Source organism: Salmo trutta, chromosome 3 (genome assembly GCF_901001165.1).
Source record: "Salmo trutta chromosome 3, fSalTru1.1, whole genome shotgun sequence".
In the NCBI taxonomy this organism is placed as follows: domain Eukaryota; kingdom Metazoa; phylum Chordata; class Actinopteri; order Salmoniformes; family Salmonidae; genus Salmo; species Salmo trutta.
In genome coordinates this window covers 8,313,872-8,328,806 of record NC_042959.1, presented here as the reverse complement: position 1 = coordinate 8,328,806, position 14,935 = coordinate 8,313,872, and the positions used below count along the sequence as shown (strand labels likewise).

General features: G+C 41.4%; 1 protein-coding gene across 2 annotated transcripts in view; it reads right to left on the bottom strand.

The window, feature by feature from the left end:
- Positions 1-14,935, bottom strand: part of gria3b (glutamate receptor, ionotropic, AMPA 3b) — a 195,054-nt gene that overhangs the window by 83,486 nt on the left and 96,633 nt on the right. For both annotated transcript variants that reach the window (XM_029722136.1, XM_029722132.1), the window contains exon 4: positions 3,816-4,003. In XM_029722136.1, coding sequence (XP_029577996.1) covers positions 3,816-4,003 — 188 coding nt within the window. The remainder of the gene's footprint in view (positions 1-3,815; positions 4,004-14,935) is intronic.

Below are 14,935 nucleotides of genomic sequence, written 5' to 3'. Positions count from 1 at the left end.
TGTTTACTGTCCTCATCAGTGGATTATAATATAAACACCATCTGTTTACTGTCCTCATCAGTGGATTATAATATAAATACCATCTGTTTACTGTCCTCATCAGTGGATTATAATATAAATACCATCTGTTTACTGTCCTCATCAGTGGATTATAATATAAATACCATCTGTTTACTGTCCTCATCAGTGGATTATAATATAAATACCATCTGTTTACTGTCCTCATCAGTGGATTATAATATAAACACCATCTGTTTACTGTCCTCATCAGTGGATTATAATATAAATACCATCTGTTTACTGTCCTCATCAGTGGATTATAATATAAACACCATCTGTTTACTGTCCTCATGAGTGGATTATAATATAAATACCATCTGTTTACTGTCCTCATCAGTGGATTATAATATAAATACCATCTGTTTACTGTCCTCATCAGTGGATTATAATATAAACACCATCTGTTTACTGTCCTCATCAGTGGATTATAATATAAACACCATCTGTTTACTGTCCTCATCAGTGGATTATAATATAAATACCATCTGTTTACTGTCCTCGTCATTGGATTATAATATAAATACCATCTGTTTACTGTCCTCATCAGTGGATTATAATATAAATACCATCTGTTTACTGTCCTCATCAGTGGATTATAATATAAACACCATCTGTTTACTGTCCTCATCAGTGGATTATAATATAAATACCATCTGTTTACTGTCCTCATCAGTGGATTATAATATAAACACCATCTGTTTACTGTCCTCATCAGTGGATTATAATATAAATACCATCTGTTTACTGTCCTCATCAGTGGATTATAATATAAACACCATCTGTTTACTGTCTTCATCAGTGGGTGCAATGCTACATACATTATATATGACATCATCACAACAGTGGATTGTTCTATGAATCACAGTCATTGGGGTGAGTCAGAGGAAGTGTTCCGATTGACACCCTATACACTAGATAGCACACTACTTTAACCAGTGTCCATAGGGCTCTGGAACAATAGGGTGCCATTTGGGAAACAGCCAGAGAGAGTAGCGGTGCCTTATCCATTAAGTTGTAAGGGAAGGCTCACCATTGGATTAATTTAGCTGCAGTGCATTGTATGACAGGCTATGCAGCGGATACATCTGTACAGTCATCACAGGACACTTAAGTACATTTTAGTAATTCCATTTACTTTTTAAAACCAAATACTTTTAGACTTTTACTCAAGTAGTATTTTACTGGGTGACTTTTACTTGAGTCATTTTCTACTAAGATCTTTACTTTTACTCAAGTTTGACAATTTATTAATTTTTTCCACCACTACACCCTAGGGGCCCAGACTTACAGAATAATGGAACACCCTAGGGGCCCAGACTTACAGAATAATGGAACACCCTAAGGGGCCAGACTTACAGAATAATGGAACACCCTAGGGGGCCAGACTTACAGAATAATGGAACACCCTAGGGGCCCAGACCTACAGAATAATGGAACACCCTCGGGGGCCAGACCTACAGAATAATGGAACACCCTAGGGGGCTAGATATGGCAAAGTCTAGCAGCTTCTGAGTCATCACTGAGGCATTGGCAAAATGAGTCCAATCAGCTGAAGTTTAGACAACCCACGATGAGGCGACAGAACTGAGCATGTACGTGTGTGAGTACGCCCACTGCTGCCTTGGAGGGAGGTGAAGGCCTTGTGTTTAGTGCCTCCTCTCTTCTTAAACGCTACAGTAAATGAACAAGATACAATACTGAGGGGTGTTGGGGGGGGGGGGGGGGATTACCCCAGAGAGAAAACCCTCATTAAATATGAGCATAGAGACATTGAGTGAATTCACATCAAAATGCTGAAAACACATGCAAAGTTATACTATTATAGGTAGTAAATCTGAGAACCCCGTTAAAGACACAGCCATTAAAATGTCTGAGTACAGTATATTCTCTACAGACCCGTTTAAAATCCGATGCTCATCCTGAACTAAATGAATATAGGTTCAATAGATCTTTTTTTACAATTTACACTAGAATTATCGAGTAAGGACATTTAGCTGCACGACGGTAATAAAATTACACACAATAAATTAATACATAAAGCAATTCAGAATTAAACTATGACTCCGGTATCGAATTAGACTGAAACTAACACTCTTTGAGGGGATATTGTAAAGCAGGGAGAAACCAATATAATATAGCTAAATGAAATGCTATCAATAAGAGCAATACAATTATGTGACTGATTGCCTTGTAGGCATAGAGACACATAGACAGTCTGCAACGGTAAGCTGAGGGGTTATTAAGCAGTGTAGTGGCATTAAGCCCAGAGAAAAGGTGGGGGGAGAGAAGGAAAGACAGAGAGAGAGCTAAACTGGCCCAAGCCAATGGCATGTATCAGATGCTCAGCAGGCTCAGACACATACTTGTCTGAGGCCAAACCACACGACTAACAACATTGGACACTTTATGGAACACAAAGCCTTCACTATCTCATCCTGGAATATCCAAAGCCTGAGGTCATCTGGCTTTAGCCTAAAGAGCAGGAACTCAGACTACAGTAATACAGACATTGTTATTCTACAAGAAACATGGTATAGAGGAGACGGACCCACTGGTTGCCCTCTAGGTTACAGAGAGCTGGTAGTCCCATCCACCAAACTACCAGGTGGGTGGTATAGAGGAGATGGACCCCCTGGTTGCCCTCTAGGTTACAGAGAGCTGGTAGTCCCATCCACCAAACTACCAGGTGGTATAGAGGAGATGGACCCACTGGTTGGCCCCTAGGTTACAGAGAGCTGGTAGTCCCATCCACCACACTACCAGGTGGTATAGAGGAGACAGACCCACTGGTTGCCCTCTAGGTTACAGAGAGCTGGTAGTCCCATCCACCACACTACCAGGTGGTATAGAGGAGACAGACCCACTGGTTGCCCTCTAGGTTACAGAGAGCTGGTAGTCCCATCCACCACACTACCAGGTGGGTGGTATAGAGGAGACAGACCCCCTGGTTGCCCTCTAGGTTACAGAGAGCTGGTAGTCCCATCCACCACACTACCAGGTGGGTGGTATAGAGGAGATGGACCCACTGGTTGCCCTCTAGGTTACAGAGAGCTGGTAGTCCCATCCACCACACTACCAGGTGGGTGGTATAGAGGAGATGGACCCACTGGTTGCCCTCTAGGTTACAGAGAGCTGGTAGTCCCATCCACCACACTACCAGGTGGGTGGTATAGAGGAGATGGACCCACTGGTTGCCCTCTAGGTTACAGAGAGCAGGTAGTCCCATCCACCACACTACCAGGAGTAAAACAGGGATGGGACTCAGGGGGGTATGCTAATTTGGTATAGAGCAGACGTAACCCACTTGATTAAATTAATCAAAACAGGAGCATTTTATATCTGGTTAGAAATAACGAAGGAAATGATCTCATCGGTGCTCATCAGAGAAAAATGTCCTCCTGTGTGCTACCTATATCCCCCAATAGAATACCTATATATTAATGAAGACAGTTTCTTCATCCTAGAGGAAGAGATCAAACATTTCCAGGCCGAGGGACATGTACTAGACTGTGGAGACCCAAGAACCTGACTCTCAGCACACAGGGGGACAAACACCTGAAGGTGACAGCATTCCCTCCCCCATATGCCCCCCTAGACACAACTACGAAAACATAAACAACAAAAACGGGTTACATCTCCTGCAGCTCTGTCGCATGCTGGGTCTGTACATAGTCAATGGTTGGCTTTGAGGGGACTCCTGCGGTAGGTAAACCTATAGCTCAGTATGTTTTTGCAAGTCTGAGTCTGAGACCTACCTGTTCTAGGATAGTGTTGATCCTGTCCACCTCACAGTCAATGACGTAGCGTTTCTCCTGCCTCCTGTCCATCTCCTCGATGATCCGTTTGAACTCTGCCGCATCTGTGATGCTCCCCACAGACCGAGCCGTCACCTGCCAGTTGTTGGTTACAGCCGACTCCATGATAGCCTGAAGGATAGAGAAACCTAGAGAGAGAGAGAAAGAGAGAAAGAGAGAGGGGGAGAGAAGGAACCAGAGCCATTTATAATAAGTTGAATCAACTAAGAAAGGGGTTACAGATAATGTAACGTGTTTCAGACATTACGCATACTGTAAATCTATACAGTGAAAAAACAAGAAAAGCAGATCATCTTTAAGTAAAAATAATAAAAATGGAATATCGGTAATTAATCTATGAGGTGGCAGAAGGTAAATTGTCCCCATTACAATCTGACATTATTTATTATAACCTTTTAGTCAGAAAAGGCAGACAGTGGATGTCATTGTGCATTGACCAGAAAGAATGACGTTTATTTAACTGCAGGAGGGCTGGTGATCTCTATATTATTAACTAGAGGAGGGCTGATGATCTCTATATTATTAACTAGAGGAGGGCTGATGATCTCTATATTATTAACTAGAGGAGGGCTGATGATCTCTATATTATTAACTAGAGGAGGGCTGATCTCTATATTATTAACTAGAGGAGGGCTGATCTCTATGTTATTAACTAGAGGAGGGCTGGTGATCTCTATATTATTAACTAGAGGAGGGCTGATCTCTATATTATTAACTAGAGGAGGGCTGATCTCTATATTATTAACTAGAGGAGGGCTGGTGATCTCTATATTAATTAACTAGAGGGAGGGCTGATGATCTCTATATTATTAACTAGAGGAGGGCTGATCTCTATATATTAACTAGAGGAGGGCTGATGATCTCTATATTATTAACTAGAGGAGGGCTGGTGATCTCTATAGTATTAACTAGAGGAGGGCTGGTGATCTCTATATGATTAACTAGAGGAGGGCTGGTGATCTCTATATTATTAACTAGAGGAGGGCTGATCTCTATATTATTAACTAGAGGAGGGCTGAGTCTCTATATTATTAACTAGAGGAGGAGCTGATGATCTCTATATTATTAACTAGAGGAGGGCTGATCTCTATATTATTAACTAGAGGAGGGCTGGTGATCTCTATATTATTAACTAGAGGAGGGCTGGTGATCTCTATATTATTAACTAGAGGAGGGCTGATCTCTATATTATTAACTAGAGGAGGGCTGATCTCTATATTATTAACTAGAGGAGGGCTGATCTCTATATTATTACTAGAGGAGGCTGATCTTCTATTATTAACTAGAGGAGGGCTGATCTCTATATTATTAACTAGAGGAGGGCTGATCTCTATATTATTAACTAGAGGAGGGCTGATGATCTCTATATTATTAACTAGAGGAGGGCTGATGATCTCTATATTATTAACTAGAGGAGGGCTGATCTCTATATTATTAACTAGAGGAGGGCTGATCTCTATATTATTAACTAGAGGAGGGCTGATCTCTATATTATTAACTAGAGGAGGGCTGATCTGTATATTATTAACTAGAGGAGGGCTGGTGATCTCTATATTATTAACTAGAGGAGGGCTGATCTGTATATTATTAACTAGAGGAGGGCTGATGATCTCTATATTATTAACTAGAGGAGGGCTGATGATCTCTATATTATTAACTAGAGGAGGGCTGATCTCTATGTTATTAACTAGAGGAGGGCTGGTGATCTCTACATTATTAACTAGAGGAGGGCTGATCTCTATATTATTAACTAGAGGAGGGCTGATCCCTATATTATTAACTAGAGGAGGGCTGATCTCTATATTATTAACTAGAGGAGGGCTGGTGATCTCTATATTATTAACTAGAGGAGAGCTGATGATCTCTATGTTATTAACTAGAGGAGGGCTGATCTCTATATTATTAACTAGAGGAGGGCTGATCTCTATATTATTAACTAGAGGAGGGCTGATCTCTATATTATTAACTAGAGGAGGGCTGATGATCTCTATATTATTAACTAGAGGAGGGCTGATCTCTATATTATTAACTAGAGGAGGGCTGATCTCTATATTATTAACTAGAGGAGGGCTGATGATCTCTATGTTATTAACTAGAGGAGGGCTGATCTGTATATTATTAACTAGAGGAGGGCTGGTGATCTCTATATTATTAACTAGAGGAGGGCTGATCTCTATATTATTAACTAGAGGAGGGCTGGTGATCTCTATATTATTAACTAGAGGAGGGCTGGTGATCTCTATATTATTAACTAGAGGAGGGCTGATCTCTATATTATTAACTAGAGGAGGGCTGATCTCTATATTATTAACTAGAGGAGGGCTGATCTCTATATTATTAACTAGAGGAGGGCTGATCTCTATATTATTAACTAGAGGAGGGCTGATCTCTATATTATTAACTAGAGGAGGGCTGATGATCTCTATATTATTAACTAGAGGAGGGCTGATGATCTCTATATTATTAACTAGAGGAGGGCTGATCTCTATATTATTAACTAGAGGAGGGCTGATCTCTATATTATTAACTAGAGGAGGGCTGGTGATCTCTATATTATTAACTAGAGGAGGGCTGATCTCTATATTATTAACTAGAGGAGGGCTGATCTCTATATTATTAACTAGAGGAGGGCTGATCTCTATATTATTAACTAGAGGAGGGCTGGTGATCTCTATGTTATTAACTAGAGGAGGGCTGATCTCTATATTATTAACTAGAGGAGGGCTGATCTCTATATTATTAACTAGAGGAGGGCTGATCTCTATATTATTAACTAGAGGAGGGCTGGTGATCTCTATGTTATTAACTAGAGGAGGGCTGATCTCTATATTATTAACTAGAGGAGGGCTGATCTCTATGTTATTAACTAGAGGAGGGCTGGTGATCTCTATATTATTAACTAGAGGAGGGCTGATGATCTCTATATTATTAACTAGAGGAGGGCTGATCTCTATATTATTAACTAGAGGAGGGCTGATCTCTATATTATTAACTAGAGGAGGGCTGATCTCTATGTTATTAACTAGAGGAGGGCTGATCTGTATATTATTAACTAGAGGAGGGCTGATCTCTATATTATTAACTAGAGGAGGGCTGATCTCTATATTATTAACTAGAGGAGGGCTGATCTCTATATTATTAACTAGAGGAGGGCTGATCTCTATATTATTAACTAGAGGAGGGCTGATGATCTCTATATTATTAACTAGAGGAGGGCTGGTGATCTCTATATTATTAACTAGAGGAGGGCTGATCTCTATATTATTAACTAGAGGAGGGCTGATCTCTATATTATTAACTAGAGGAGGGCTGATCTCTATATTATTAACTAGAGGAGGGCTGGTGATCTCTATATTATTAACTAGAGGAGGGCTGATCTCTATATTATTAACTAGAGGAGGGCTGATCTCTATATTATTAACTAGAGGAGGGCTGATCTCTATATTATTAACTAGAGGAGGGCTGGTGATCTCTATATTATTAACTAGAGGAGGGCTGATCTCTATATTATTAACTAGAGGAGGGCTGGTGATCTCTATATTATTAACTAGAGGAGGGCTGATCTCTATATTATTAACTAGAGGAGGGCTGATCTCTATATTATTAACTAGAGGAGAGCTGATGATCTCTATATTATTAACTAGAGGAGGGCTGATCTCTATATTATTAACTAGAGGAGGGCTGATCTCTATATTATTAACTAGAGGAGGGCTGATGATCTCTATATTATTAACTAGAGGAGGGCTGATCTCTATATTATTAACTAGAGGAGGGCTGATCTGTATATTATTAACTAGAGGAGGGCTGATGATCTCTATATTATTAACTAGAGGAGGGCTGATCTCTATATTATTAACTAGAGGAGGGCTGATGATCTCTATATTATTAACTAGAGGAGGGCTGGTGATCTCTATATTATTAACTAGAGGAGGGCTGATGATCTCTATATTATTAACTAGAGGAGGGCTGATGATCTCTATATTATTAACTAGAGGAGGGCTGATCTCTATATTATTAACTAGAGGAGGGCTGATCTCTATATTATTAACTAGAGGAGGGCTGGTGATCTCTATATTATTAACTAGAGGAGAGCTGATGATCTCTATATTATTAACTCGAGGAGGGCTGATCTCTATATTATTAACTAGAGGAGGGCTGGTGATCTCTATATTATTAACTAGAGGAGGGCTGATCTCTATATTATTAACTAGAGGAGGGCTGATCTCTATATTATTAACTAGAGGAGGGCTGATCTCTATATTATTAACTAGAGGAGGGCTGGTGATCTCTATATTATTAACTAGAGGAGGGCTGATCTCTATATTATTAACTAGAGGAGGGCTGATCTCTATATTATTAACTAGAGGAGGGCTGATCTCTATATTATTAACTAGAGGAGGGCTGATCTCTATATTATTAACTAGAGGAGGGCTGATCTCTATATTATTAACTAGAGGAGGGCTGGTGATCTCTATATTATTAACTAGAGGAGGGCTGATCTCTATATTATTAACTAGAGGAGGGCTGATGATCTCTATATTATTAACTAGAGGAGGGCTGATCTCTATATTATTAACTAGAGGAGGGCTGGTGATCTCTATATTATTAACTAGAGGAGGGCTGATCTCTATATTATTACTAGAGGAGGGCTGATCTCTATATTATTAACTAGAGGAGGGCTGATCTCTATATTATTAACTAGAGGAGGGCTGGTGATCTCTATATTATTAACTAGAGGAGGGCTGGTGATCTCTATATTATTAACTAGAGGAGGGCTGATCTCTATATTATTAACTAGAGGAGGGCTGGTGATCTCTATGTTATTAACTAGAGGAGGGCTGATCTCTATATTATTAACTAGAGGAGGGCTGATCTCTATATTATTAACTAGAGGAGGGCTGGTGATCTCTATGTTATTAACTAGAGGAGGGCTGGTGATCTCTATATTATTAACTAGAGGAGGGCTGGTGATCTCTATGTTATTAACTAGAGGAGGGCTGATCTCTATATTATTAACTAGAGGAGGGCTGATGATCTCTATATTATTAACTAGAGGAGGGCTGATCTCTATATTATTAACTAGAGGAGGGCTGATCTCTATATTATTAACTAGAGGAGGGCTGGTGATCTCTATATTATTAACTAGAGGAGGGCTGGTGATCTCTATATTATTAACTAGAGGAGGGCTGATCTCTATATTATTAACTAGAGGAGGGCTGATCTCTATATTATTAACTAGAGGAGGGCTGGTGATCTCTATGTTATTAACTAGAGGAGGGCTGATCTCTATATTATTAACTAGAGGAGGGCTGATCTCTATATTATTAACTAGAGGAGGGCTGATGATCTCTATATTATTAACTAGAGGAGGGCTGATCTCTATATTATTAACTAGAGGAGGGCTGGTGATCTCTATGTTATTAACTAGAGGAGGGCTGATCTCTATATTATTAACTAGAGGAGGGCTGATCTCTATATTATTAACTAGAGGAGGGCTGGTGATCTCTATATTATTAACTAGAGGAGGGCTGATCTCTATATTATTAACTAGAGGAGGGCTGGTGATCTCTATATTATTAACTAGAGGAGGGCTGATCTCTATATTATTAACTAGAGGAGGGCTGGTGATCTCTATATTATTAACTAGAGGAGGGCTGATCTCTATATTATTAACTAGAGGAGGGCTGGTGATCTCTATATTATTAACAAGAGGAGGGCTGATCTCTATATTATTAACTAGAGGAGGGCTGATCTCTATATTATTAACTAGAGGAGGGCTGATCTCTATATTATTAACTAGAGGAGGGCTGGTGATCTCTATATTATTAACTAGAGGAGGGCTGATCTCTATATTATTAACTAGAGGAGGGCTGGTGATCTCTATATTATTAACTAGAGGAGGGCTGATCTCTATATTATTAACTAGAGGAGGGCTGATCTCTATATTATTAACTAGAGGAGGGCTGGTGATCTCTATATTATTAACTAGAGGAGGGCTGATCTCTATATTATTAACTAGAGGAGGGCTGATCTCTATATTATTAACTAGAGGAGGGCTGGTGATCTCTATATTATTAACTAGAGGAGGGCTGATCTCTATATTATTAACTAGAGGAGGGCTGATCTCTATATTATTAACTAGAGGAGGGCTGGTGATCTCTATATTATTAACTAGAGGAGGGCTGGTGATCTCTATATTATTAACTAGAGGAGGGCTGATCTCTATATTATTAACTAGAGGAGGGCTGATCTCTATATTATTAACTAGAGGAGGGCTGGTGATCTCTACATTATTAAGTAGAGCTAGCGGACATTAGATGGCTGATGGCTGATGGTCGATGTGATCGTGCTTGACATGGTTAAATCATGCCATTTAAGTCAACCTCATGTTAACATTGACATTGTAGAGAAACATCATCTTACCTCCAATCTGTCATTGGGAAAGTTGTGCCAACTCAATTAAAAACAAAGACAATCAAAATGAAAGATTTATCCAGCTTTCTATTTCGTGCACTACTTTTGACCAATGCACATTGGGCCATGTAGGCAATAGGGTTACCAGAACTGTAGAATAAGTCATTTTAATGATTCATGCTTAATTCACATGTGAAATATTTTAATTTAACAGAGCTAGAGCTCTCAGTGAGAGATCGTACATTTCCTACAAGCTGAAATAAGGGGGAAAAAAACGTGTTTTTTAGATGTATGGAGAGAGAGAACATGAGTGGTGGTAATGAAATTTAATCGTTAAGTCAGAAACAATGTAATTGTTCTCATGAATGTAGGCGCACTAAAGCTCTTTTTTCCATCATCTACCCATTGAACTCTACAAATTGTCCTTTTTTGCTATAGGAACTCAAGCCATAGCGTACAGAACTCACTACAGAACAGCACAATCTACCTCTAAACCCCTTCCTGTCAGACACACTGGTTTATCACAAATGATGATTCATATTATTGCGAACAATGACATATATTCGGTTGGTGAATGGGGATTATGCAAATAGGCTTGCCACAGGGTAGTTAATAGAAATTTGGGCAGAGAGAGAGAGAGAGAGAGAGAGAGAGAGCATGTAGTTTATTGTTCCCAGTGAGTCAGTCCACCTTGCTAAGGGAGATACTTAATCAGTTGTACAACTGAAAGCTTTCAACTGAAATGTGTCTTCCACATTTAACCCAACCCTTCTGGATCAGAGTGGTGCGTAGGGTGCCCAGGGAACAGTGGGTTAACTGCCTTGCTCAGGGGCAGAACGACAGATTTTATACCTTGTCAGCTCGGGGATTCGATTCAGCAACCTTTCAGTTACTAGCCCAACACTCTAACCACTAGGCTACCTACCTTGTCTCTATGGACCTACTACATTAACATCCCAGAGCCAAACACACAGACCACAACAACATCAAGTTGTGGTTGTTTTTGCTTGCACAGGGGTGATAGGGGCTGAGCAACTGGGCTTCTGTGTCTTTACACCCAGCATGCAACCTGCCACTGCGGAGCTCCACCAAATGACCTTTTCGGTGAGGAGCGAGGCGACTGAACAAACACAAACACACTGTACGAACATGTACACACACATCCAGGTCATGACTGTTTCATCCTCCACTAAATGTGCAGGGTAAAAGCCAGCTAAGTAAACATGGGTTCCATAATGTAATCATTGCTGTGATACATAAGGAGTCTGTACATTACCCTCCACCCTCCTCAGTCCTCAGCTGTTAGAGATAACACAAGTCAAACGGCCTGCACTAGAGAGCCTTTGAAATAGACAGTATATAGAAATCATGTGTCATATTCCTGAGGCATATGTTTTAAAACATATGTTCATCTCCCACAACCCAACTGGATAAAATGATGAGATCATGAGAATACTGTGTGTGTGTGTGTGTGTGTGTGTGTGTGTGTGTGTGTGTGTGTGTGTGTGTGTGTGTGTTTGTGTGTGTGTGTGTGTGTGTGTGTGTGTGTGTGTGTGGGGGGGGGGGGGGTAGATATGATGCAGACTAGGGGGGTAATAACAGGTGGGTGGGTGTAGACATGATGAAGACTAGGGGGGTAATAACAGGTGGGTGTAGATATGATGAAGACTAGGAGGTAATAACAGGTGGGTGTAGATATGATGAAGACTAGGGGGGTAATAACAGGTGGGTGTAGACATGATGAAGACTAGGGTGGTAATAACAGGTGGGTGTAGACATGATGAAGACTAGGGGGTAATAACAGGTGGGTGTAGATATGATGAAGACTAGGGGGGTAATAACAGGTGGGTGTAGACATGATGAAGACTAGGGGGTAATAACAGGTGGCTGGGTGTAGACATGATGAAGACTAGGGGGGTAATAACAGGTGGGTGTAGATATGATGAAGACTAGGAGGTAATAACAGGTGGGTGTAGAAATGATGAAGACTAGGGGGTAATAACAGGTGGGTGTAGATATGATGAAGACTAGGGGGTAATAACAGGTGGCTGGGTGTATATATGATGACCAGGTTATGTTCTGGTGGAGTGGTGGTTATGTTCTGGTGGTGGTTATGTTCTGGTGGAGTGGTGGTTATGTTCTGGTGGAGTGGTGGTTATGTTCTGGTGGAGTGGTGATTATGTTCTGGTGGTGGTTATGTTCTGGTGGTGGTTATGTTCTGGTGGAGGTTATGTTCTGGTGGTGGTTATGTTCTGGTGTTGGTTATGTTCTGGTGGTGATTATGTTCTGGTGGTGGTTATGTTCTGGTGGAGTGGTGGTTATGTTCTGGTGGTGGTTATGTTCTGGTGGAGGTTATGTTCTGGTGGTGGTTATGTTCTGGTGGTGGTTATGTTCTGGTGGTGGTTATGTTCTGGTGGAGTGGTGGTTATGTTCTGGTGGTGGTTATGTTCTGGTGGAGGTTATGTTCTGGAAGAGTGGTGGTTATGTTCTGGTGGAGTGGTGGTTATGTTCTGGTGGTGGTTATGTTCTGGTGGTGGTTATGTTCTGGTGGAGTGGTGGTTATGTTCTGGTGGAGTGGTGGTTATGTTCTGGTGGAGTGGTGGTTATGTTCTGGTGGAGGTTATGTTCTGGTGGAGTGGTGGTTATGTTCTGGTGGTGGTTATGTTCTGGTGGAGGTTATGTTCTGGTGGTGGTTATGTTCTGGTGGAGGTTATGTTCTGGTGGTGGTTATGTTCTGGTGGAGTGGTGGTTATGTTCTGGTGGAGTGGTGGTTATGTTCTGGTGGTGGTTATGTTCTGGTGGTGGTTACGTTCTGGTGGAGTGGTGGTTATGTTCTGGTGGTGGTTATGTTCTGGTGGAGTGGTGGTTATTTTCTGGTGGAGTGGTGGTTATGTTCTGGTGTTGGTTATGTTCTGGTGTTGGTTATGTTCTGGTGTTGGTTATGTTCTGGTGGTGGTTATGTTCTGGTGGAGTGGTGGTTATGTTCTGGTGGTGGTTACATTCTGGTGGTGATTATGTTCTGGTGGTGGTTATGTTCTGGTGGAGTTGTGGTTATGTTCTATTTGTGGTTATGTTCTGGTGGAGGTTATGTTCTGGTGGTGGTTATGTTCTGGTGGAGTGGTGGTTATGTTCTAGTGGTGGTTATGTTCTGGTGGAGTGGTGGTTATGTTCTGGTGGTGGTTATGTTCTGGTGGTGGTTATGTTCTGGTTGTGGTTATGTTCTGGTGGAGTGGTAGTTATGTTCTGGTGGAGTGGTGGTTATGTTCTGGTGGAGTGGTGATTATGTTCTGGTGGTGGTTATGTTCTGGTGGTGGTTATGTTCTGGTGGAGTGGTGGTTATGTTCTGGTGGAGGTTATGTTCTGGTGGAGTGGTGGTTATGTTCTGGTGGTGGTTATGTTCTGGTGGTGGTTATGTTCTGGTGGTGGTTATGTTCTGGTGGTGGTTATGTTCTGGTGGAGTGGTGGTTATGTTCTGGTGGAGTGGTGGTTATGTTCTGGTGGTGGTTATGTTCTGGTGGAGTGGTGAATATATTCTGGTGGAGTGGTGGTTATGTTCTGGTGGAGTGGTGGTTATGTTCTGGTGGTGGTTATGTTCTGGTGGAGTGGTGGTTATGTTCTGGTGGTGGTTATGTTCTGGTGGAGTGGTGGTTATGTTCTGGTGGTTATTATGTTCTGGTGGAGTGGTGGTTATGTTCTGGTGTTGGTTATGTTCTGGTGTTGGTTATGTTCTGGTGGTGGTTATGTTCTGGTGGTGGTTATGTTCTGGTGGTGGTTATGTTCTGGTGGAGTGGTGGTTATGTTCTGGTGGTGGTTACATTCTGGTGGTGATTATGTTCTGGTGGTGGTTATGTTCTGGTGGAGTTGTGGTTATGTTCTATTTGTGGTTATGTTCTGGTGGAGGTTATGTTCTGGTGGTGGTTATGTTCTGGTGGAGTGGTGGTTATGTTCTGGTGGTGGTTATGTTCTGGTGGAGTGGTGGTTATGTTCTGGTGGTGGTTATGTTCTGGTGGTGGTTATGTTCTGGTGGAGTGGTGGTTATGTTCTGGTGGAGGTTATGTTCTGGTGGAGTGGTGGTTATGTTCTGGTGGTGGTTATGTTCTGATGGTGGTTATGTTCTGGTGGTGGTTATGTTCTGGTGGTGGTTATGTTCTGGTGGAGTGGTGGTTATGTTCTGGTGGAGTGGTGGTTATGTTCTGGTGGTGGTTATGTTCTGGTGGAGTGGTGATTATATTCTGGTGGAGTGGTGGTTATGTTCTGGTGGAGTGGTGGTTATGTTCTGGTGGTGGTTATGTTCTGGTGGAGTGGTGGTTATGTTCTGGTGGTGGTTATGTTCTGGTGGAGTGGTGGTTATGTTCTGGTGGAGTGGTGGTTATGTTCTGGTGGTGGTTATGTTCTGGTGGTGGTTATGTTCTGGTGGTGATTATGTTCTGGTGGAGTGGTGGTTATGTTCTGGTGTTGGTTATGTTCTGGTGTTGGTTATGTTCTGGTGGTGGTTATGTTCTGGTGGTGGTTATGTTCTGGTGGAGTGGTGGTTATGTTCTGGTGGTGGTTATGTTCTGGTGGAGTGGTGGTTATGTTCTGGTGGTGGTTATGTTCTGGTGGAGGTTATGTTCTGGTGGTGGTTATGTTCTGGTGGTGATTATGTT